General features: G+C 45.9%; 6 protein-coding genes across 6 annotated transcripts; 3 read left to right on the plus strand and 3 right to left on the minus strand.

Annotated features, from left to right (window-relative positions):
- Positions 1 to 34: 34 nt before the first annotated feature.
- Positions 35 to 4702, minus strand: C8R40DRAFT_1173088 (sulfite reductase subunit beta; the record flags this gene model as incomplete). Its single annotated transcript, XM_046231957.1, has 9 exons — positions 35 to 186; positions 248 to 337; positions 397 to 517; positions 567 to 592; positions 650 to 1064; positions 1127 to 1133; positions 1186 to 1448; positions 1513 to 1708; positions 1761 to 4702. The coding sequence occupies 9 exons, from the start codon at positions 4700 to 4702 to the stop codon at positions 35 to 37; spliced, it is 4212 nt and encodes a 1403-aa protein (XP_046084113.1).
- A 319-nt stretch (positions 4703 to 5021) lies between these two features.
- Positions 5022 to 7011, plus strand: C8R40DRAFT_1173089 (uncharacterized protein; the record flags this gene model as incomplete). Its single annotated transcript, XM_046231958.1, has 2 exons — positions 5022 to 5125; positions 5175 to 7011. 2 exons carry the CDS (start codon positions 5022 to 5024, stop codon positions 7009 to 7011), a joined length of 1941 nt encoding a protein of 646 aa, XP_046084114.1.
- A 120-nt stretch (positions 7012 to 7131) lies between these two features.
- On the minus strand, positions 7132 to 7540 carry C8R40DRAFT_1115258 (uncharacterized protein). Its single transcript, XM_046228554.1, has one exon. It carries the CDS (start codon positions 7493 to 7495, stop codon positions 7202 to 7204), a length of 294 nt encoding a protein of 97 aa, XP_046084115.1. The 5' UTR covers positions 7496 to 7540; the 3' UTR covers positions 7132 to 7201.
- Positions 7541 to 9431: 1891 nt separating this feature from the next.
- C8R40DRAFT_1115259 (uncharacterized protein) lies at positions 9432 to 10592 on the plus strand. Its single transcript, XM_046228555.1, is given in 5 exon segments — positions 9432 to 10165; positions 10180 to 10182; positions 10310 to 10341; positions 10394 to 10485; positions 10539 to 10592. The coding sequence occupies 1 exon segment, from the start codon at positions 9441 to 9443 to the stop codon at positions 10140 to 10142; it is 702 nt and encodes a 233-aa protein (XP_046084116.1). The 5' UTR covers positions 9432 to 9440; the 3' UTR covers positions 10143 to 10165; positions 10180 to 10182; positions 10310 to 10341; positions 10394 to 10485; positions 10539 to 10592.
- C8R40DRAFT_413664 (fungal-specific transcription factor domain-containing protein) lies at positions 10341 to 14092 on the minus strand. Its single transcript, XM_046234987.1, has 16 exons — positions 13912 to 14092; positions 13799 to 13852; positions 13717 to 13738; positions 13626 to 13654; positions 13265 to 13568; positions 13189 to 13200; positions 12905 to 13128; positions 12594 to 12855; positions 12443 to 12541; positions 12381 to 12390; positions 12127 to 12315; positions 11801 to 12043; positions 11733 to 11741; positions 11486 to 11682; positions 11294 to 11422; positions 10341 to 11235 (listed from the first exon to the last, which is right to left on the minus strand). Exons 1-16 carry the CDS (start codon positions 14025 to 14027, stop codon positions 10540 to 10542), a joined length of 2595 nt encoding a protein of 864 aa, XP_046084117.1. The 5' UTR covers positions 14028 to 14092; the 3' UTR covers positions 10341 to 10539.
- A 2482-nt stretch (positions 14093 to 16574) lies between these two features.
- C8R40DRAFT_1150580 (uncharacterized protein) lies at positions 16575 to 18447 on the plus strand. The gene is made up of 2 exons (XM_046229545.1): positions 16575 to 17109; positions 17162 to 18447. Exons 1-2 carry the CDS (start codon positions 16619 to 16621, stop codon positions 18243 to 18245), a joined length of 1575 nt encoding a protein of 524 aa, XP_046084118.1. The 5' UTR covers positions 16575 to 16618; the 3' UTR covers positions 18246 to 18447.
- Positions 18448 to 18526: the final 79 nt, after the last annotated feature.

Here is an 18526-nt window from a genome sequence, read left to right on the forward strand (position 1 = left end):
GTGCTGAAATCTCGTGTTAATCTCTACTTCAGAGTCATTTCCAATATTCCTGGCTAGAAGTCACGGCTGGAACATAACCTGCTCTTATCACAAAGTCGCCAAATCTTTCGCCTTCGAGACGATCGAGAGCGTAGTGCTTGATCATTGGTCTGAGGATGGCCAGGATATCTGGCTCGGTAACGTTTTCTGCATTTGAATTATTCTTCAGAATCGCATAAATAGTAGACAATATAAATGTTGTACTTACCACGATAAACCTTTGCCAGTCGTTGCCCGAATGCACCACCCCCGAGAAGCATCATGTAAGCTCCGGGCGCCTTTCCTAGAAAGCCAATCTCTGTGAATGGAAATACATCAAGGGGTTTAGAAGTCAATTTCATAGAACGTTCACCACACCTGCAACGTTAGGTCGAGTACATCCTGCAGAACAACCAGTCATTCGTATGACAATGGAATCATTGCGAAGTCCATTTTCTTCGCATATCATTTCGACCTTGTCAATGAGTAATGGCAAATACTGTGGTTGTACTCAGGAATGTACTTGTCATAAATAGATAGTTACTCACTCTTTCGGACTCAGCCATAGCGAGACCTAGTGGTGATTTCAGTTAAACAAATACAGTAATGTTGTCGAATACGAAAAGCTTACCACAGGTTGGAAAGGCAACACAAGCTGACGAGGACAATCGCAACCCACTGAGGCCTTGATTATCCATATTATATCTAGACAAGATGTTCTTGATGCTGGACAAGTTGTCCACCCCAATTTCAGAGATGACAAGATGTTGATTCGTGGTGAATCTAAATGTTCCCTTGTGTATCTTGGCAATTTCTCGGAGACATGTCTTAACACCCTTGTTCTGAGTGTCCTGAATCCGCCCATTCTCAATGAAAACAGTGAAGTAGTGTTTGCCATTCTCGCCTGTGGACCAACCATATTGGTCGAGGTTTTGAGTGAAATAATATGGGCGAGCTGCTTGGAAAGAAAAGCCTAGACGCCTTTCAACTTCTGCTTTGAATTCATCCAGGCCCATCCGGTCCACTGTATATTTTAGTCTGGCAGCCTAATAAATAGAAATAAAACCGTTTGAGAAGCAGGATATTGGAACAATTCTTATTTGAGCACCTTACGGCTGCAAAAGGGCAGTGAGTTTGAATGACCATACATGGAGGCTCAGAACGTACTCAATCCGATCCCCGTAATCGCGCTGCACCAAAGTAACTTTTTCGGCTACATCAACAGCTTGCTCTGGTGTGCAGAATCCAATGATGCTTGCAACCCGAGGGTATGTTTTCTGATTGCCCAAAGTTGTGCCCATGCCTCCGCCCACCAATACATTATATCCAATGACATTTCTACTACGGTCATCAACAATAGTGATGTACCCCAAATCATTTGTGAAAACATCAACATCATTGGTGGGAGGGACAGCAATGGCAATCTTGAACTGGACGGCAAGTAGGAAACAATTAGGTATCAATCAAAATACACACTCAAGTGTCACAACTGACCTTTCTTGGAAGGTACCACTCACTGTATATTGGTTCATAATCCTTTATTGCATGCCCAGCGACCATTTTCTTGTCAAGCCAGATTTCATGATAGGCCGTAGTACGAGGCATCAAGCGTTCACTGATTTCCATACAACAACTGTGAACCTGAGCGTGTATCTCAGACATAGTGGGAATCGATGAGCACACAATGTTGCTAAAGGATACAGTACAGTGAATGAGCAGCGGTATCATGAACTAATGCTTACCTGTTCACATCTCCGCCCACTTCCAGGGTATCCAAGAGAGCTCTATTGATGTCTTGTATTGATTTCTTCAAGAACCTCTTCAGAATGCCATGGAATTGTAACGTCTGTCTAGTCGTAATTTTCATTGTCCCATTTCCATATTCGTCGGATAGGCGGTCGAGTTTCAGCCATTGTACAGGCGTACACGAACCACCGGGCATCCTCGTCCTGACCATGAAGTTATACGCTAAATCAAGACCCTGCGCCTGGTGTTCCTCCCGTACATCCCGATCGTCTTGCTGCCAAATCCCATGATATTTGGTGAGCGGAGGGTCACTGGGAGCAAGACCACCGGTGCAGACGTCGGAAATCCCCTCAGCAATGGTGCCACGAAGAAAATTTGATGCGACTTTGACATGTTCGAGGGTTATGGGATCTGGCTCTTTTTCGGATACCTCAACAGTATCGACACCGAAAACTTTCCAGATCTGCGCTTCCCATACCTTATATTGAGTTTCGGGACCATCTGCGTCTTGGGCATCTCCTAGATGTAGATCTAGAACCCGCTGCGCGCCTAGCAAGGCTAATTTATGATCAAGTTCTTTGCCCGGTCTGTTGTAGTAACGAGCATCTTCATCCCGAGGCCAATAGTGGGAATCGCCTAGACCAAACACGAGATATCGCAGTTTGGAAAAAAGTGTCGCCTTGTTTTCCACAATACTCGCCGCAGTGTTGAGGGATTTGAAGAATTTCCTTCCATTTTGAGGGGGCTCACCTTGTCCAGCGGTGGACGTGATGAAGACGTTAACATGTTCGTCTTCATCTTTCAAGGCATCTAGCGATATTAAATCGAGAGCCGCAATGCTTACGTCCAGGCCCCGTATCTTCCCACGAATGACTAAACGTTTTGCCATTTTCTCAGCTGTACCTCCATCAGAAGCATAGAGGATTCGTATGGAAGGCGCTTCTACGGTGTGCAACAACTTACTGTAAGTCTTCTGCGCCTTTAACCGCCGTGCTTCCTTCAGGCTGTAGCCAAGATTACCAGTTATCTCGGTATTCAAGGCAGGTTTCGAGCGAACAAGTTGTGATAGGTGATTTTGTCGGTCAAGAAATTGGGCGAGGTCATTCTTAATAGAGTCGGAATCCAAAGAAAAGGGTTCTTCCCCCTCGATGTCTTTACTAGGATTCCATCTATATAATGGCCAGTACCCAGAATCTACAGCAAGTTTGGTTTCTTTGAGTACATCCACAGCCGATGTCTGGTCAGATTGGTTGGGAAGATAAGCTAACACAACACTCGGTCCATCGAAGAGATCGGCCTCCACTAGGACCTGTATCGTATGAGCATAGGAACTATATATTGCGACACTGGCGACATATGCTGAACCGTAGTTCATAGCATACAGACCAATGTCATGCTGTCGGTGATTGTTCGACTGCCTGAGCATATAGGAAGTGGTGTGAATAATGAGAATGTTGACACGTAGACCGGAAGAGAGAACATGATGCAAGCCTGAGGAGCCTATATCATAGGACCACGACGACGACACCACTATCCAATGAGAAGGTAAGGTGAAATGATGCTTCAAAGCGATCATCTGGTGCAGTATTGGACTGCGGATTTCGTGTTCCAACCTTTGGATGATCTCTTCTCCAAAAGTCCGGCTCTGAAAAACGTCATCCTTGTGAATAAGCCATTCACTCAGCAGAGAATGGAGTTCGTTATTCGTGGACGAGTTGGTCATCGCATCTTCAGTAATTTTCACCAGCCGTGCTCGCTCTTCAAGCTGCCCGCGAACCCGACCTAGCGCAAATTCGGGGTTCGTAGCAAGATGCCCGTGTAGTGTAGTTAAATTGGGGGAATTTGAATGTTGAAAGCGAACGTCAAAGAGATTTTCGAGCACTTTAAGATAACTCAACTCGTATTTTGGTATCAATGGAGATGCGGGCGGATTGGAATCAACGAACGACCCGAACTGGACGCGGTCTTCGGTGGAGTTTAGCAGCGTTTCAACGTCGGAGTCAGTAATGTTAGTCTTGTAATGACCAAGAATGCCACCACGGATTATTGGAGTCGGGTTTCGCTGCTGTAGGGCACGGACAACCTCTAGATGAAACGGGGTCCATTTTGTAGGCCAATTCCGAAACTGTTCCAGAATGAATACACGAGCCGCACGCGATGGCACGACCTCAAGGATAGATGAAGAAGGAAGAGGTACCGTGATTTTGGGATATATGATTTGAATACCAGCAAGAGATATATCAGATATGCAATGATTGCCTATGATGAAGATAACTGTATGAACATCGGATTTTTGTCCTGAATATTGAGACCCGAACGGCTGTAATGTTCGTGTTGAAATGAGGTGAGACAGACGACTACTGGCGTCTTTATATGTTCTCCATAGTGCCTCTGCATCATCCTCAGCAATCACGACTTCATTTCTTCCGGTGTCTTTCAAGACGTAGTCAAGGATGAACTTCTCTCCCAGCATGACATGTATATCAATGTCGGCCGCGTTTCGATCACGAAAGTAAACGTGGATAACTGCTTGCCTAGATGAACGGGCCAAATACGAAGCAAGGATAGAATTGTCGTGTGCTTCAAGTGGGTTAACGGAAAGAAGGAGGAAAGGAAAAGAACTGTGGAGGAGAAAGACTGATGAGAGGTCTTGCTCAACCTCAATGTGGATAACCAAGGGAAAATGACTGAGTTCTCCGGCGAGTGGAAGTAATATTCTTGGTAAAATGTCGGCACAGTTCGACACTACCAGTGAGACGATGCCAGAGTCTATTTCGAGTTTCTGGGAAACACAGCGAAGGGTGGCTGCTAAATCTTCGTCGGGACATACGAAGTCGACATTAGGTGCATCATAGTGCACTTTGAGAGGATTTTGTGGTGAAACGTTGATTACAACCTGCGACACGAGCTGCGCGATTCGGGAAACGACCAGTGACATGTTATGCAGATGCAGCTATACATAGACAATAGAGATGGCACTGTGTACACATTAAATAGAATGCCGAAAACCTCTTCAGGCGCCGCAAAATAGCATGCGAAAATTACATGAACATGAGTTGAAGGAAGTCTAAGGAAGTTGATGTCAGATAAGTGAAAGAGGGCGAAATATCATCGTCCGACACAGTGAGCAGTAAAGAATACGACGCGACCAAGTGTAAATTTACCGCTCAGAAACCAAAAAAAGGTGGAGGCCGGCTATTCGGACCAAAAGAGCCTGTTGCTCATTGCCACCTGATCGCTCGTATAAAACGACCATCATGCCTTCCGCCGATTTGCCAGACCAACTTGACCAACTTGCGAAGATGTTGCGGGATTTAACGCTCATGGAGTCCATGCCCCGTCTTCAATTGTCTAGTACTAGGTGAGAGTATAAGCCGAAGAATTGAATTTGTGATTAAAAAGGTGTACAGTGAACGAGAGGATATGAGAATGGCTATCGACTCTGGAATTGACATTCTTGCCAATCTGAAATCGTACCGGAATGCGCTTGCTTTAATTTCTTTTCTTCCCGACGAACTACTGTCCGATATATTCTACACGGTCATGATTGCTGAAGGTCCCTGGTCCCAGGGGTGGTGTCGCCTTATGTTTGTTTGTCGTCGATGGCATCGGGTTGTCATGGATCATGGTAGATTATGGTCCTGGATTTCGGAGGGAAATCCATTTGGATATGAATTTCACCGCATGAAGGTCTGGGAGAAACGTTCGAAAGGATTTCCACTTTCTTTGAAATTCAGCAACAAACAATCCACTCCACTGTTTATTCGAAATTCTCATCGCGTGCGGTTACTCAATGTAGAAGGACCAAAAAGTGACTTTATCCATTTTTTCGGCGATATTAGGGATTTGCCGATGTTGGAAAGCCTGCAATTATCCCTTCGGCCCTTGGATGAGCTGCCTGCCACTCCTATATATCTCCCTTCATTCCTTGTTCAGGGGGGAGTACCTCGTCTTCGTGTTCTTTGCTTAGAAGATGTTTTTTTCGAGAGTGGGAAACAATTGCAAGTTTTGGCCAACCTGACCCACCTTGAGCTCGCCAGGAGGATCGGAAATATACAACCTGTTCTGCCTTCGCTCAGAGACATCTATAACACCATCAAACTCTCGCCTGTATTGCAATCACTCAAAATTCGTCACTACGTTCGAATATCTAGTGATGTACAGCATCTGCCCCCCATTTCGCTTCCGGTGCTCAGGCTTCTCGATTTGAACATGGATATCCAAATCATTTCGTCTATTCTACAATTCCTTGTCTTCCCCCACACCACAAAGACGAGTTTCATCGCACATTCGCCGACCCAACATGATGATCATTCTTCCTACATTCAGGGCGTTAAATCCCTCATGATACACGTTAGACGCCATTCACGACACAAAGATGCGCTGGTCCTGCGTTCTGCAAATATAGATTGCGGGATTTTTCTCTCATTCTCTTTCTCTCAAAATGATACATGTCCTAAATATTTCTTGGGCAGTGAGAAACCATTGATTCACATACTCCTTTATCCCTCATCGCAGCGCGAAAATCGTCAGATGATCGTGAAAATTATCAACGCTCTTCCTTTAGAGAAGCTGGCCGTTTTCGATGCAACGCAAGTCACTTGCAATAATATTGAGCCAGATATAGAACCATACAAACAACAGTTTTCTTGGGAGACATGGAGGACACTTGTCAGGCTCCTACCTGTTGGAATTACCATCCGCATTGGAGTCAATAATGCAATGCTTGCTCTCCTTGGTGGCGCCATTGACGCTATGAAACGAGCCCCTGATACATTCCCCAGTGGTCGGCGACTTAAACGACTCCATCGACAGCAAGGGGTTGGAAGTCTTCCACTATCCAATCTTGTTCTCCTGGCATCCCACAACATCCCATTCCGACTTCATGGTACCGTTGACACGCCAGACCAGGAAAGGCTCTATAATGGACTACTTGACCATTTAGTCAAATATCGAGACCTGAACACGCAGCTCAAGCCAAAGGGTCAACCATTAGAAGCACTGTCGTTTGAAGACTTGCGACTCCCCTTTGCTCGTCAATTCGCTGAGCGACTCTGCGAAGTCACCGGTAAGCTGTCATACGACGATATCCTCTGGGATCCCGTCGAGATGCGACAACAAGTCAGACGTTTGAGGAAGCAATTGAGGCGCTTGAGAAGAATTCATCCTGAGCTGGACTTTCCCGAAGACAATCTAAACCTGTCCCCGTTGTCTTCAGACAGCGAATCCGAGTTGGAATCCAATTGAACTTGAAAGTGGAAAACACCTACACAATAAATATGGTTTTCTCTTCGATATCGAATGCATTGATACATACAATGAATCATAGACACATCATAGTACAAATTAAAAAAAGATTGCAATATAGAAGGTTTCAAAGAGGGTTAGTTTGGCATATACACATTCGAAGGTATAAAGTCTTGCCAGACGGTGTGCATTACATAAATTTTATTTTGGCGAGCCTGAGCTGAACCTCCTCTGTGCATGTGCCGGAACTACGAATATCCAAGATTGGAGCATAAAAATTACTTTTCGGTCGGAAATGTTTTTCTCTGGGCGATTCTGCCTGGATTACAAACAACGATGATTCCAGCAAATTTAGTGGGAAAGCTTCCTGTTCGTTATTGGAATTGACTAGACACCATCCGCCAGAATGGTGACGGTCGTGGAGTGGTACGCACCACATCGCGGTAGTACCGGAATACTTTGTACCATTGACAGACAAGCGCATGTCGGTCTTGCTCCCGATGTAGAGGGTGGAAAGCTTCTGCGCTCGTCGTAGATTCCAGATATATGAGGGAAAGTGTGATTTGCCTACCATAGACAATATTCAAGACTCGATTCGGATGAAAAGATTCAACGCGATGCATACCGATTCCAGGCATTCCGACGACGGAATGCCACATCTTAGACTTCGGCGGCTCCTGGTCATCCTGAAAGGGACTTGGATAAGGAAGATCTTTGGCCAGATTTTCTTCGAAATGACTATCGCGGTTCATCAAGATTTACACTTACACGCTATGCATATAGCATACTAATTGGCAACCAAAGTTTACGAAGCCAATATAAGACACTTGCCCTGCTCTCAAACGATGTGTTCTCTATTCCAAAATCACCCTGAGGCCATTATGGTACTCGTCTTGAATAAGGATGGGTGTCATCCGAATATCCTGCAGTCACCTAAACAAGTTCTTGCTTGGTAGCCAAAACAATCGACCGTTTGTCTCACTGGCAATATTTTATCTCTGCCGACTGGTCCCTCAGTTGGAACTGCAGAAAAGTTTGGTAGGGTCGGCGATGACATGAAAGAAGGGAATTAGGAGGCCGGCTATTCGGACCGAAATAGCCTGTTGTTGTTCATCGCCACCTTAATCGCTCTTATAAAAAGACCAATGCCTTCTGCCGATTTGCCAGACGGCCCAGACCAATTTGACCAACTTGCGAAGATGTTGCGCGCTTTAATGCTCATGGAGTCCATGCCCCGTCTTCAATTGTCTAGTACTAGGTGAGAGCAAAGCCGAAGAATTGAGTTTGTGATTAAAAAGGCGTACAGTGAACGAGAGGATATGAGACAGGCTATCGACTCTGGAATTGACATTCTTGCCAACCTGAAATCGTACCGGAATGCGCTTGCTTCAATATCTTTTCTCCCCGACGAACTACTCTCCGATATATTCTACATGGTTATGATTGCTGAAGACGCCTGGTCCCCAATGTGGTGTCGCCTCATTTTTGTTTGTCGCCGATGGCATCGGATCGTCATGGACAATGGTAGATTTTGGTCCTGGATTTCGGAGGGAAAATCATTTAGACATGGATATTCCCGCATGAAGGTGTGGGAGAAGCGTTCGAAAGGATACCCACTTTCTTTGAAATTCAGAAACAAACAATCCACTCCACTGTTTACTCGCAATTCTCATCGCGTGCGATTACTCAATGTAGATGGACCGAAAAGTGATTTTATTCATTTTTTCGGCGATGTTAGGGATTTGCCGATGTTAGAAAGCCTTCATGTATCCCTTCGGAACTCAAATGATCAACCTGCTACTCCTATATATCTCCCTTCCTTCCTTGTTCAAGGGGGGGCACCACGTCTTCGTCTTCTTTGCTTGGACAATGTTTCTTTCGAGAGTGGGAAAGAATTGCAACTTCTGGCCAATCTGACCCATCTCGAGCTTACCAGGGAGATCGAAAATCGTGAAATGCAACCTGCTCTGCCTTCGCTGGAAGACTTCTATAATACCATCAAACTCTCACCTGCATTACACTCACTCAAAATTCGTCACTACATTCGAATACCTAGTGATGTACAGCATCTGCCCGTCATCTCGCTCCCGGTATTGAGGCTTCTTGATTTGAACATGGATATCCAAATTATTTCGTCTATTCTACGATTCCTTGTCTTCCCCCCCACTACACAGACGAGTTTCATCGCACGTCCGACCCAACATGATGACTACATCCAGGGCGTCAAATCCCTAATGATACACGTCAGACGCCATCTACGACACAAAGATGCGCCGGTTCTGCGTTCCGCAAATATAGTTTGCGGGAATTATCTCGCATTCTCTTTGTCTCAAAATGACACATGTCCTAATCCTCTCTTCGTCAGTGACAGTGAGAAACCGTTACATCATATCCTCCTTTATCCTGCATCCCAACGCCAAAATCGTCAGATGATCGTGAAAATTATCAACGCTCTACCTTTACAGAAGCTGGTCGTTTTAAATGCAATACAAGTCACTTGCGATAACATTGAGCCAGATACAGAGTCTAGTCAACAACAGTTTTCTCAGGAGACATGGAGGACACTTGTCAGGCTCCTACCTGTTGGAATTACCATCCGCATTGGAGTCAATAATGCAATGCTTGCTCTCCTTGGTGGCGCCATTGACGCTATGAAACGAGCCCCTGATACATTCCCCAGTGGTCGGCGACTTAAACGACTCCATCGACAGCAAGGGGTTGGAAGTCTTCCACTATCCAATCTTGTTCTCCTGGCATCCCACAACATCCCATTCCGACTTCATGGTACCGTTGACACGCCAGACCAGGAAAGGCTCTATAATGGACTACTTGACCATTTAGTCAAATTTCGAGACTTGAACACGCAGCTCAAGCCAAAGGGTCAACCATTAGAAGCTCTGTCGTTTGAAGACTTGCGACTCCCCTTTGCTCGTCAATTCGCTGAGCGACTCTACGAAGTCACCGGTAAGCTGTCATACGACGATATCGTCTGGGATCCTGTCAAGATCCGTCAAGAAGTCAGACATTCGAGGAAGAAAATGAGGCGCTTGAGACGAACTTATCCCGAGCTGGGCTTTTCCGAAAGCGATCCAGACCTGTCCTCGTTGTCTTCGGACAGCGAAATCGAATAGGAATCCAATTGCACTTGAAAGTGTTAGTGCTGTCTTCGAAGTTTTCCATCGGCTTCAACTCATATTTATGTAAATACAGGTATAATTATTCACTTTATATGCATCATTTTCTTTAGATACGTCTGAGTAAGGCCTCAGGCGCCAGAGTTAATCCCACTTGATTCGACAACACTGATGCAACAAATATGGTTTTCTCTTCGTGGCTTTGGCGGGATACACATCATCCAATTACCCTAGTACACATACTACACGATATCGAATGCATTGATACATATGATAGATCATACATACATCATAGTCACAAATAAAAAAAGAGGTCGAAATATAGAAGAATTCAAAGGGGCCAAGATATACCATGACTCATTCAATGGGTAGCGGCGGTCATTCGAGGGCTAAGTTAGTTCGGCACATACCCATTCGAAGTTACAAAGTCTTGCCAGACGGTGTGCATTAAATTCTGTTCTGGCGATCCTGAACTAGACCTCCTCTGTGCATGTGCCGGAATAGGAGAATCCAACATTGGAGCATAAGAGTTCGAATTCGAAGAGCCGTAATCGTAAACGGGAAAGTATGGCGGGAACGAAGGCAGACCTGCGGAATCGTTCGCCACAGAGCCTTGGGAGCTATGTTGACGATGATGATGGAATGAAGAATCGGGCGTAGGCATCATGGAATGAGATGAAGAAGTCATTGGTTGATAATTGGAAGACTCTGAATGGTAACCATTAGTAGGCAGGGAAGTGAGGCCATACATCGTCACAGGCGATATCTCAGGATCAGAGTACGTGCTCGATGCTGATAACGATCGTTGTTGGGGCTGGAAAGAGCTCAGATACTCGACTAAGTTTGAATCGACCTGTGCTCCTGCACTAGGGGATAACGGGAGCGGAACGACTGGATTGTGGGAGTTGGGGGATCGTTCAAACAGCTGTGGGGAGCCTGGTTCCTTTTTAACCAATCTGGTTTTCCCTCCTAATATAGCTAACTCGTCATTATCGTTCGGAGGATCCAAGGCAGACCCCAGTCTCCCGGTTCCTCTGCGGAATTCATTCAAACACTCGTGAGCTCTAGTTTGAAGATCAAGCATAATTTTCTACAGGGGTATGTGTTAGTATTTCGGGATTTAAGGTAAAGAATTCAATGATATTCACGAGGACTTTGGTTGCTCTAAACCCGCTTGCAGCCTTTGAGAACAATTCACAAGCTGAATCGAGTTGTACGAGTGCTGAAGGTGCTAAGCTCATAGATGGACAGCGAGTGACAATAGAGCCAAGAATAATCTTATCACGAGGAAATGTTAGTACAGTCAACTCAACGCAGCAGCAAATCCCGAGTAAACTCACTGCGCAAGAGAACATATGTGTCCATAAGAACCACAACCTTTGGCTCAGATCCTGAAGTTGATTGTGCAAGTTTCGCATCAGGGCAACGAGGGATCCTGCACTTCGATAAGCTGCAATTACGGATGTACCGTAAGGACTTCCAAGAGGGTCTTTGGGGTGGTCGCTAATAGCTCGGGCAAAGAAGCTCCGGTGGAGATCTACGAACTGTGTGAATACAATAGGTCTCTAACTGCAATGTGAGACGCACATAGAAGATCTAGGTAGCGGAGTGACATAAGCACTAGAGTTTCATAGCATTGGGAAGGAATTACATACTCATTTCTCGAATCGCAAGCACAATGTGACGTTGAAGTGTAAGCATTGACGACTCCGGAAGCCCTGTGGGTATAGGATCGGAGCTCCCGAATCCTGCAACTTGAAGAATGGATGGAACCGGAAATGCTCTCAACTTCCGGTCGAGCTGTAAAACGGTCGCATATGTGGGAGTCTTCGCGCCGAACGCCTGATCGTGCAGGAGATTCATGCACTCGCTGACGAATCTGTGCTTCCAAGCATGGACTAGTAGGAGATAGATAGAAGTAACGCAAACGAAAAATTTGGTATGAGGAAGCACGGGATGATGAGAACGCGGGTACACTTACAAATCTGATCTTCCGCTGAGTCGATATTGGCGTAAGGCATCTTGCAATCAATATGGGGGAGCGCAAAAGAAGGCGGACGCGCAAAGGTGAAACATTGCCAGGAATCGTAGGTGAAGAGTTCCCAGAATAGTTGTCGGCGGCGCTGCGATTCGTCCATTTCGACACCTTTCCAACGCCCACTATCCCTATCTATAATAGGAATGAAACTGTCAGGCGGTCTAATAGACGAAGACGTTTTTCATTAAAGAGCTCACGCAAGCCAATCTAGAAGGTTCGTCAGCTGATTCTCGAGCCGAAGGTGTTCAACAGCACGTACAGTCTGTGACAGCTTGACAGCTAAGCCCATGATTGCCCACCTTGTTCCAGTACTGGTGCCATGACGGTCAGACAAGAACAAATAGTAAGTCATCAAGAACTAGTGTCAAAGGTCAGAATGATGGATAAATCAGAGCGAAGAAATGACCAACCAAGGCCTGTACCGCGTTGATGGTGGGAGCATCCAGGAATGAATCCTGGAAAAGGGCGGCTTTGGCTAGCTGGTGGTATTTCTCTGCGTCAACGTTATACGGTGAAAGAGAGGTATCGACAAGAGAACCGATAGCCAAGATCATGAACATCACAGAAAGTCTATGGGACACAAGAGGGTAGTCCGCCGAAAGGCCAGCATTAGGCTCGTAAAACTGACTCCAAACTTCGTAATTGAACATATCCTCAGAGACGGGGTTATACCTAGAGCCTTTGTTAGGAGGATAAGGTAGTAGCGGTTGAGCATACGTACATCCAAGCTGCATGCTTGTAGTAAATATTACGTAGTCGGTTGGCTATCTCGGAGGAGGGTAGATAGTAGTAGAGTGTCTGGAGGTTGATTGGCTGGAGTATTTCTGGGGGTGTAGGTGTCATCGTCAAGGTGGACGCACGAGCCAATATCTGGGGAGGAAGATACGCTTGTAATTGTAATATAGTCTGAGAAGGATCAGGTGTATCGTCTTCAGAAGTCTCGTTCTGTTTTAGTAAAGAAGCATTGTTTAAGCCCAACATCAAGATGTCACTGAATATACACACTTGAAGGAATAGCTGGAGAGAAGAGAATGATAGAGATGAATATAAGAAATATCATGCTAAGGCATTTCGTACTCACCCAGGAGTTTGCTGTTTGACCGAAGAATTTAGCTTTTCCAGAGAGGCTTATGGACAAGGATCCAAAGGCATCCACGACATCTGGATTTGACTCCTCGTCCTTGATAGCACCATTCAGGCTTCTCGCTGCGGGAGGTTCTCGTTGCAGAGGGGCTTTGATCTTTAATAGCTCTTCAGATAGCAGAGGATGCGGCTCGTTGGTCAATTGAATATGGTCTGAACGTAAACCATCTTCTAGTTCCCGAACACGATTCGATAATTCGTGTATTTTCTCATGTAGCTCTTGGGTGGATGCGAGGACAAATCTGCGACAATTGACAGTTGAAATGGATTGTTTTCTCATTTCAGTTCGTAAGGCATACCGGTTCCCTTGCCCAGTAGTCAAAGAGCCCTATTGATTTGATCGCGGCTGCTCGTTGATTGGAATCAAATGCAAAGATTGTATAGACGCACGTCGGGACAAATGGCAGCCGTACTGCAAAATACATGACTCTCAATAAACGCTTGGGATGGGAGAGAGGTGTAAAAGACTCACCCACGCTTCACACATGAGCTACATGGGATGCAGCGATCACATCGCAACTTGAGCCTGGAAAAGTCAAAATTGAGGTTGCCGAACTGGTAAAATGACAAAATGGTGATAGATGCCTTCTACATTCTGCACAAGATAGTCTTGTGGCACCTTTTCGTCGCTTTCGTTGTATGCTCTCGTCTGGACGTTTCGGAATATGAGAGGACATGGCGGCAAGATGAAAAGGGCACATCCATTACACACATCGAGAACCTGGAAAAGGTCGGTGATTGCCGCGAGATGGTCGCAAACCTTACAACTGGCTCCGCATCAATTGTGGTACTTCCTTCCCCAATTTGCTTGCCAGTACGACTTGGTCCACGTGCCAAAAACGTACATAAACTTTCTGTCCGCTGCATCTGATGGATAGAACAAAGTTCGACAAACTGAGCTGCCTTCTAAAGCTGAAAGCGGTTTTCAACGGAGTATACAGCACTGACTAGCATTGTTGAGTCGGTATTTTCGGATCGAAAGGTCTATGATATTAAGAGCCTGAATAAAGTACATAACTTTCAGAAGAAAACAAATTTAGGAGGTCGTACGTCCGAATCCTTGGCTTTCGGGCCTGAACTAGCGTCGCATCCGGAGACCGATACCGAAGAGATACCGTATTGATAGAAGACTAAAACTCTGTTTGATAGCCTCCCAACGAACGACTGGGATACTGCAAGTTGAAAAAGCTCAAAGGGTGGGAGGAGGTCAAAGCGTCTTATATCGTGTCCCGATCGCCAAGGCCGTCACAAGCGTTCCGATGTTTCAGGGTCGAATTTGAAATGTCAACTTTAGGAAACTCTTTTGCCGCATATGGGTAATGAGCATTCCGAACCAATTTCAACCAAATATCAACTTCAACTTTCTGGATGATGTGACCGGTACCGGTAAGCGCTAAGCGCTTGAACCCAGATTCCCCTAGAGTAGCAAGCACAAGTTAACTCAGACTCGCTACTGGAGCATTTCCGTCAAAGATACATACTTAATGGCCCGCCTGTGCTTCTGAGCGCTGCAGCGCTGAGCATCGAGCATCAGTGGATCAAGTCAAAGAAGCTTTACAGTCCCAGGGGAGAGTAGAAAGCTGTAGAAAGATTTCCAGAGTCGCAGTATTGGGTGTCAAATAAGCGTTGATCATAAAACAGGTATTCCGGCCTGATCATTTCAAACAACCAACTTTGAGCTAACAGCGACTAACTCTACATTTTCTCTTTCTCCTTTTCGATCTTTACAACAATTTTCGACGATGATTCTATCCTATTCTATCGCTTTTGATCAATAATTGGCATCTGAGCTGAAATCGTGCACACACAATGATGAATGGCATATGCTGGCATATGATTCTTGTTTCGTTTGACTTCGAGGACCGATCGTTATGTGGAGATGCGGCGAGAAAGCGTAAGGCGGGATCAACGCTGTATGAAGGTCAGCATGGATTTATAGGGTGTGAGGGTCGAAGAACCTGATGCGTTGAAGGTACTTTTTTTTGGCGCGTTAGTACCTTCGGGCTAGCCGCTCGTCATGCAGGGTCTCGCCGAGCCACCCCCGAGGAAATGCATTACACGTTTACACTGTCAAGATGCGTGTGTGAGGTGTCAAAGGTACTCTAAGGTACTCATGTCTTGAAACTTGAGGCCTTAACATTCTCTAAAACTCTGACAATCTAGCTCAATTTAGGTTATCCAAGTTCAGATTCTTGTAGTCAATCTTCGTGAAGCTTCGCGAGCTCATGGTAGATAGCGATGGCTTTCGTGTTTCTTTCCCTCGCACTTAGTACCTCATGCCTCAATCACAATAAGCCACCCTGCATCGATGTTCCATGCCAGCAAGGCCTGATTTCAACCTGATGACTTGTCTGCTTAGATATCGGCGGTCGAACTATACTGGATTGGTCAGGAATGCCAACCCCAGCGTTGCGCGAGAAACACAGGAGAGATCACATTGTCTCCAGACACTGAAAGGTATGGGATGTGTTTGGCAGACACAGGAACGACGGTGCATCGAAGTATGAACGGTGAGCTGCGGATTTCTCTGGCTGATTACGGCTGGAGGCTGGCTGTGGATTTCATGATAGTGATATTAGATTGACGAAAATCATATGACGGAGAATCGACGGTATAGATACTGTTCTAAAGACGACTTTCTGGAATGCCTGCTTTTACATACGCTTAACGGCGAGGAAAGAGATTTGCGTCAGAATCTGATGTTCGAGTCCTCGGCTTTCCATTCAACATTCTTCTAGCTGTCCCTATCCCTAAGCTTGACAAGACTTTGACCACTGGCAGCCTGGCTCTACACCGTCCTACCACGGTAAATCGTTGACAGCCACTTGCAGGGAAATGGCAGGCAATACAGGTGGACCGGACACGAACAGTTGCTTACTGTAAAGACGCGATCAAATTCAAGCTGCGGTTTGGGAATGATCGTTGACTTTTTCTCGCCTCGTCACCAGAAACCGTCAAAAATGGATACAAAGATCTAGACACATGGTAAGAGGGAACCCAGTATTTAGCAATCGTATACAGTTACCAGTACTGAATACTAGTGAATAGTACTCTATAGTACTACTGAATATCTCCTTTTCGAGTGAAGTCAGTACTTTGTCGCTGTACTCATGTATGTAGTTTTAACAGGGTACAGGCTGCTACAGCCTCCCAGGCTTTTCATATGTATCATATACGATTAATTCAAAACGGTTGCGCCCGTGGGTTGCCAGTGGCCTCTTGCAATTTTTAGTGAACAGTTGAATTTAGTAGAGCACGTGGGTAAAATTTCATGTTATTAACTTAAACCACCATGGACACTTTAACCAGCCCACAACCGTCGTTACAGTTCGAGGTTCCACCTAGTGCGGATAGCAGCACATCTTTTGCACCAATACGACCTGTCTCTGCCTCCCACAAGAGACCGTTCTCTATCGACCTCAGCCTCGAACTCGAACGCCAACTTGATATGGAGTCTCTGCCACCTACGCCAGCACATAATGCGACTGTGCACGCGAACAGCGCTCCTGTTATTGCCCATTTGCGGGACTCGCTCGACCCTGATGTTTTGGCACATATTATATCTCAGCTCCGACGTTCTCTCTCCGATTTAAGCAAAGAAAAGGATGACCTAGTCTCCCTTCTCTCTTCTGCTCACTCACGCGAGGCAGAGTTGGAAGATGCTTTGCAACATATGACAGATAAGGCTACGCATATGGAAGAGGAGCTCATGGAGGTTCGGCAGAAGAACAAGGACGACGAGGAAGCCATCTCTATGTTAAGGACCAAGGTCGAGGAAAGCAGGTAAATGGATATCTCTTACTCGCCTAGTCCAGACCCTGACCCACTTATATAGACGTGGCCTCATGCGCTTACAGACGGAGAATCGTCGGCAGAGCGTACAAATCACTCCTCTGGATTTATCTCGTGCCAATCTGAATAGCCTGAGTTTGAGTCCTCCCTCAAAACGCACCTCGTTCACTCCGCTCACCGGCTCGTTCAACGTCAGACCTGCCAATGCACACAGACGAATATCTTCTGTATCAGACTCGGGTCTCCAAGCTCTCACTAACCTCAATTTTGGACTTGCCCTTTCTCCGGAGCACAATACTCAGGTACTCACTTTTCCCGGCGAAAATTCCAACTCAACTCCTTCACCAATGTCGAATCGAAGGATGTCCGGGTTCTTTGCCGGTCATTCGAGTGGCATATCACCTTCCATGGACGTGTTTTCCTCGCATAACAGTGCGGAGATTCAGGCTCTTCGGAAGGAGATTTCTACGCTCAAATCAGACTTGGAAGAAACCAGACATGAATTGACGGAAGCAGTGGAAGCGCGTGAGGCTTCCGAGACGTGCGTTTCCGCGTTACGCACTTTCATCGAAGAGAATAACGTTGGGAGTGGGCCTCGGCTGAATGGGTCTGACAATGCATCGATAAAGTTGCCTCATCCTCCCGCATCCAGTGCAGACAATGAAGCTGATGCATCATCGATTAAGTCCGGCTGGGGCTTCAAATTATGGAATACGAAGGCTACGCCGACCTTGAACAATTTGCATAGCCCGGCCTCAGCTTCAGTTGACTCACCTACCCTTCCATCGGCTGCTATGCAAACTCCAACCCAGATCACCAAAAAAATTGGTGGTTTCTTCAGCAGACAGGCCAGTATTTCCTCTGTCACTGCTGTTGCTCCTTCAGCTTCAGTTACAGCTCCAAGCCTTCAAGCGAGAGAATCGATGTACAGCTACGAATCCAAGTCGAGCTCAAGGTCAGATACGTCTTCTATTGCAGAACCTCTAAGCCCTGCGGACGATGAGGATGATAGTATGAATATCATGGTGAGAGAGGGAAGTTCGCGATCGATGCCCCAAGATCCGCTGGATTTGGTTGCCGTTGATTTAAGAGAGTCGGGGAAGAAAGGTCTCGAGGTTAATGTTTGATGCAAGCTTGATTCTCTATCAATGATTTCGCTTTAATGCTCCTTATGAATAATGGATGACGATTTGGGGGAATGATGTTGGGGTCGAGGATGGATGAACACACACTCAACGATACCTGTAGCTAATAGCTTTATAGATCTGCCACCGCGCTCTCATCGTTTAATGATCATAATGATTTAAATATATGTGATGGATCCACTTCTTTCATGAAAACCAATGTTAATCGTCAAGCTTCAATGTTCAATCCCCAAAGCAAATTACATTAATTTAGACTGAAGTGC

The sequence above is a fragment of the Lentinula edodes genome (assembly GCF_021015755.1).
Source record: "Lentinula edodes strain Le(Bin) 0899 ss11 chromosome Unknown C8R40scaffold_28, whole genome shotgun sequence".
Taxonomy (NCBI): domain Eukaryota; kingdom Fungi; phylum Basidiomycota; class Agaricomycetes; order Agaricales; family Omphalotaceae; genus Lentinula; species Lentinula edodes.

What these genes read in the sequence shown, in the direction of transcription:
- C8R40DRAFT_1115258 (XM_046228554.1), bottom strand. Translation starts at nt 7,495, where the DNA reads ATGCGCTTGTCTGTCAATGGTACAAAGTATTCCGGTACTACCGCGATG.
- C8R40DRAFT_1115259 (XM_046228555.1), top strand. Translation starts at nt 9,441, where the DNA reads ATGATCGTGAAAATTATCAACGCTCTACCTTTACAGAAGCTGGTCGTT.
- C8R40DRAFT_413664 (XM_046234987.1), bottom strand. Translation starts at nt 14,027, where the DNA reads ATGTGCCCTTTTCATCTTGCCGCCATGTCCTCTCATATTCCGAAACGT. An exon ending in AGCTCATGTGTGAAGCGTGG is followed by an intron (nt 13,739 to 13,798) that starts GTGAGTCTTTTA and finishes TGTATTTTGCAG; the next exon opens with TACGGCTGCCATTTGTCCCG. An exon ending in TACAAGCATGCAGCTTGGAT is followed by an intron (nt 12,856 to 12,904) that starts GTACGTATGCTC and finishes CAAAGGCTCTAG; the next exon opens with GTATAACCCCGTCTCTGAGG.
- C8R40DRAFT_1150580 (XM_046229545.1), top strand. Translation starts at nt 16,619, where the DNA reads ATGGACACTTTAACCAGCCCACAACCGTCGTTACAGTTCGAGGTTCCA. An exon ending in ACCAAGGTCGAGGAAAGCAG is followed by an intron (nt 17,110 to 17,161) that starts GTAAATGGATAT and finishes CCACTTATATAG; the next exon opens with ACGTGGCCTCATGCGCTTAC.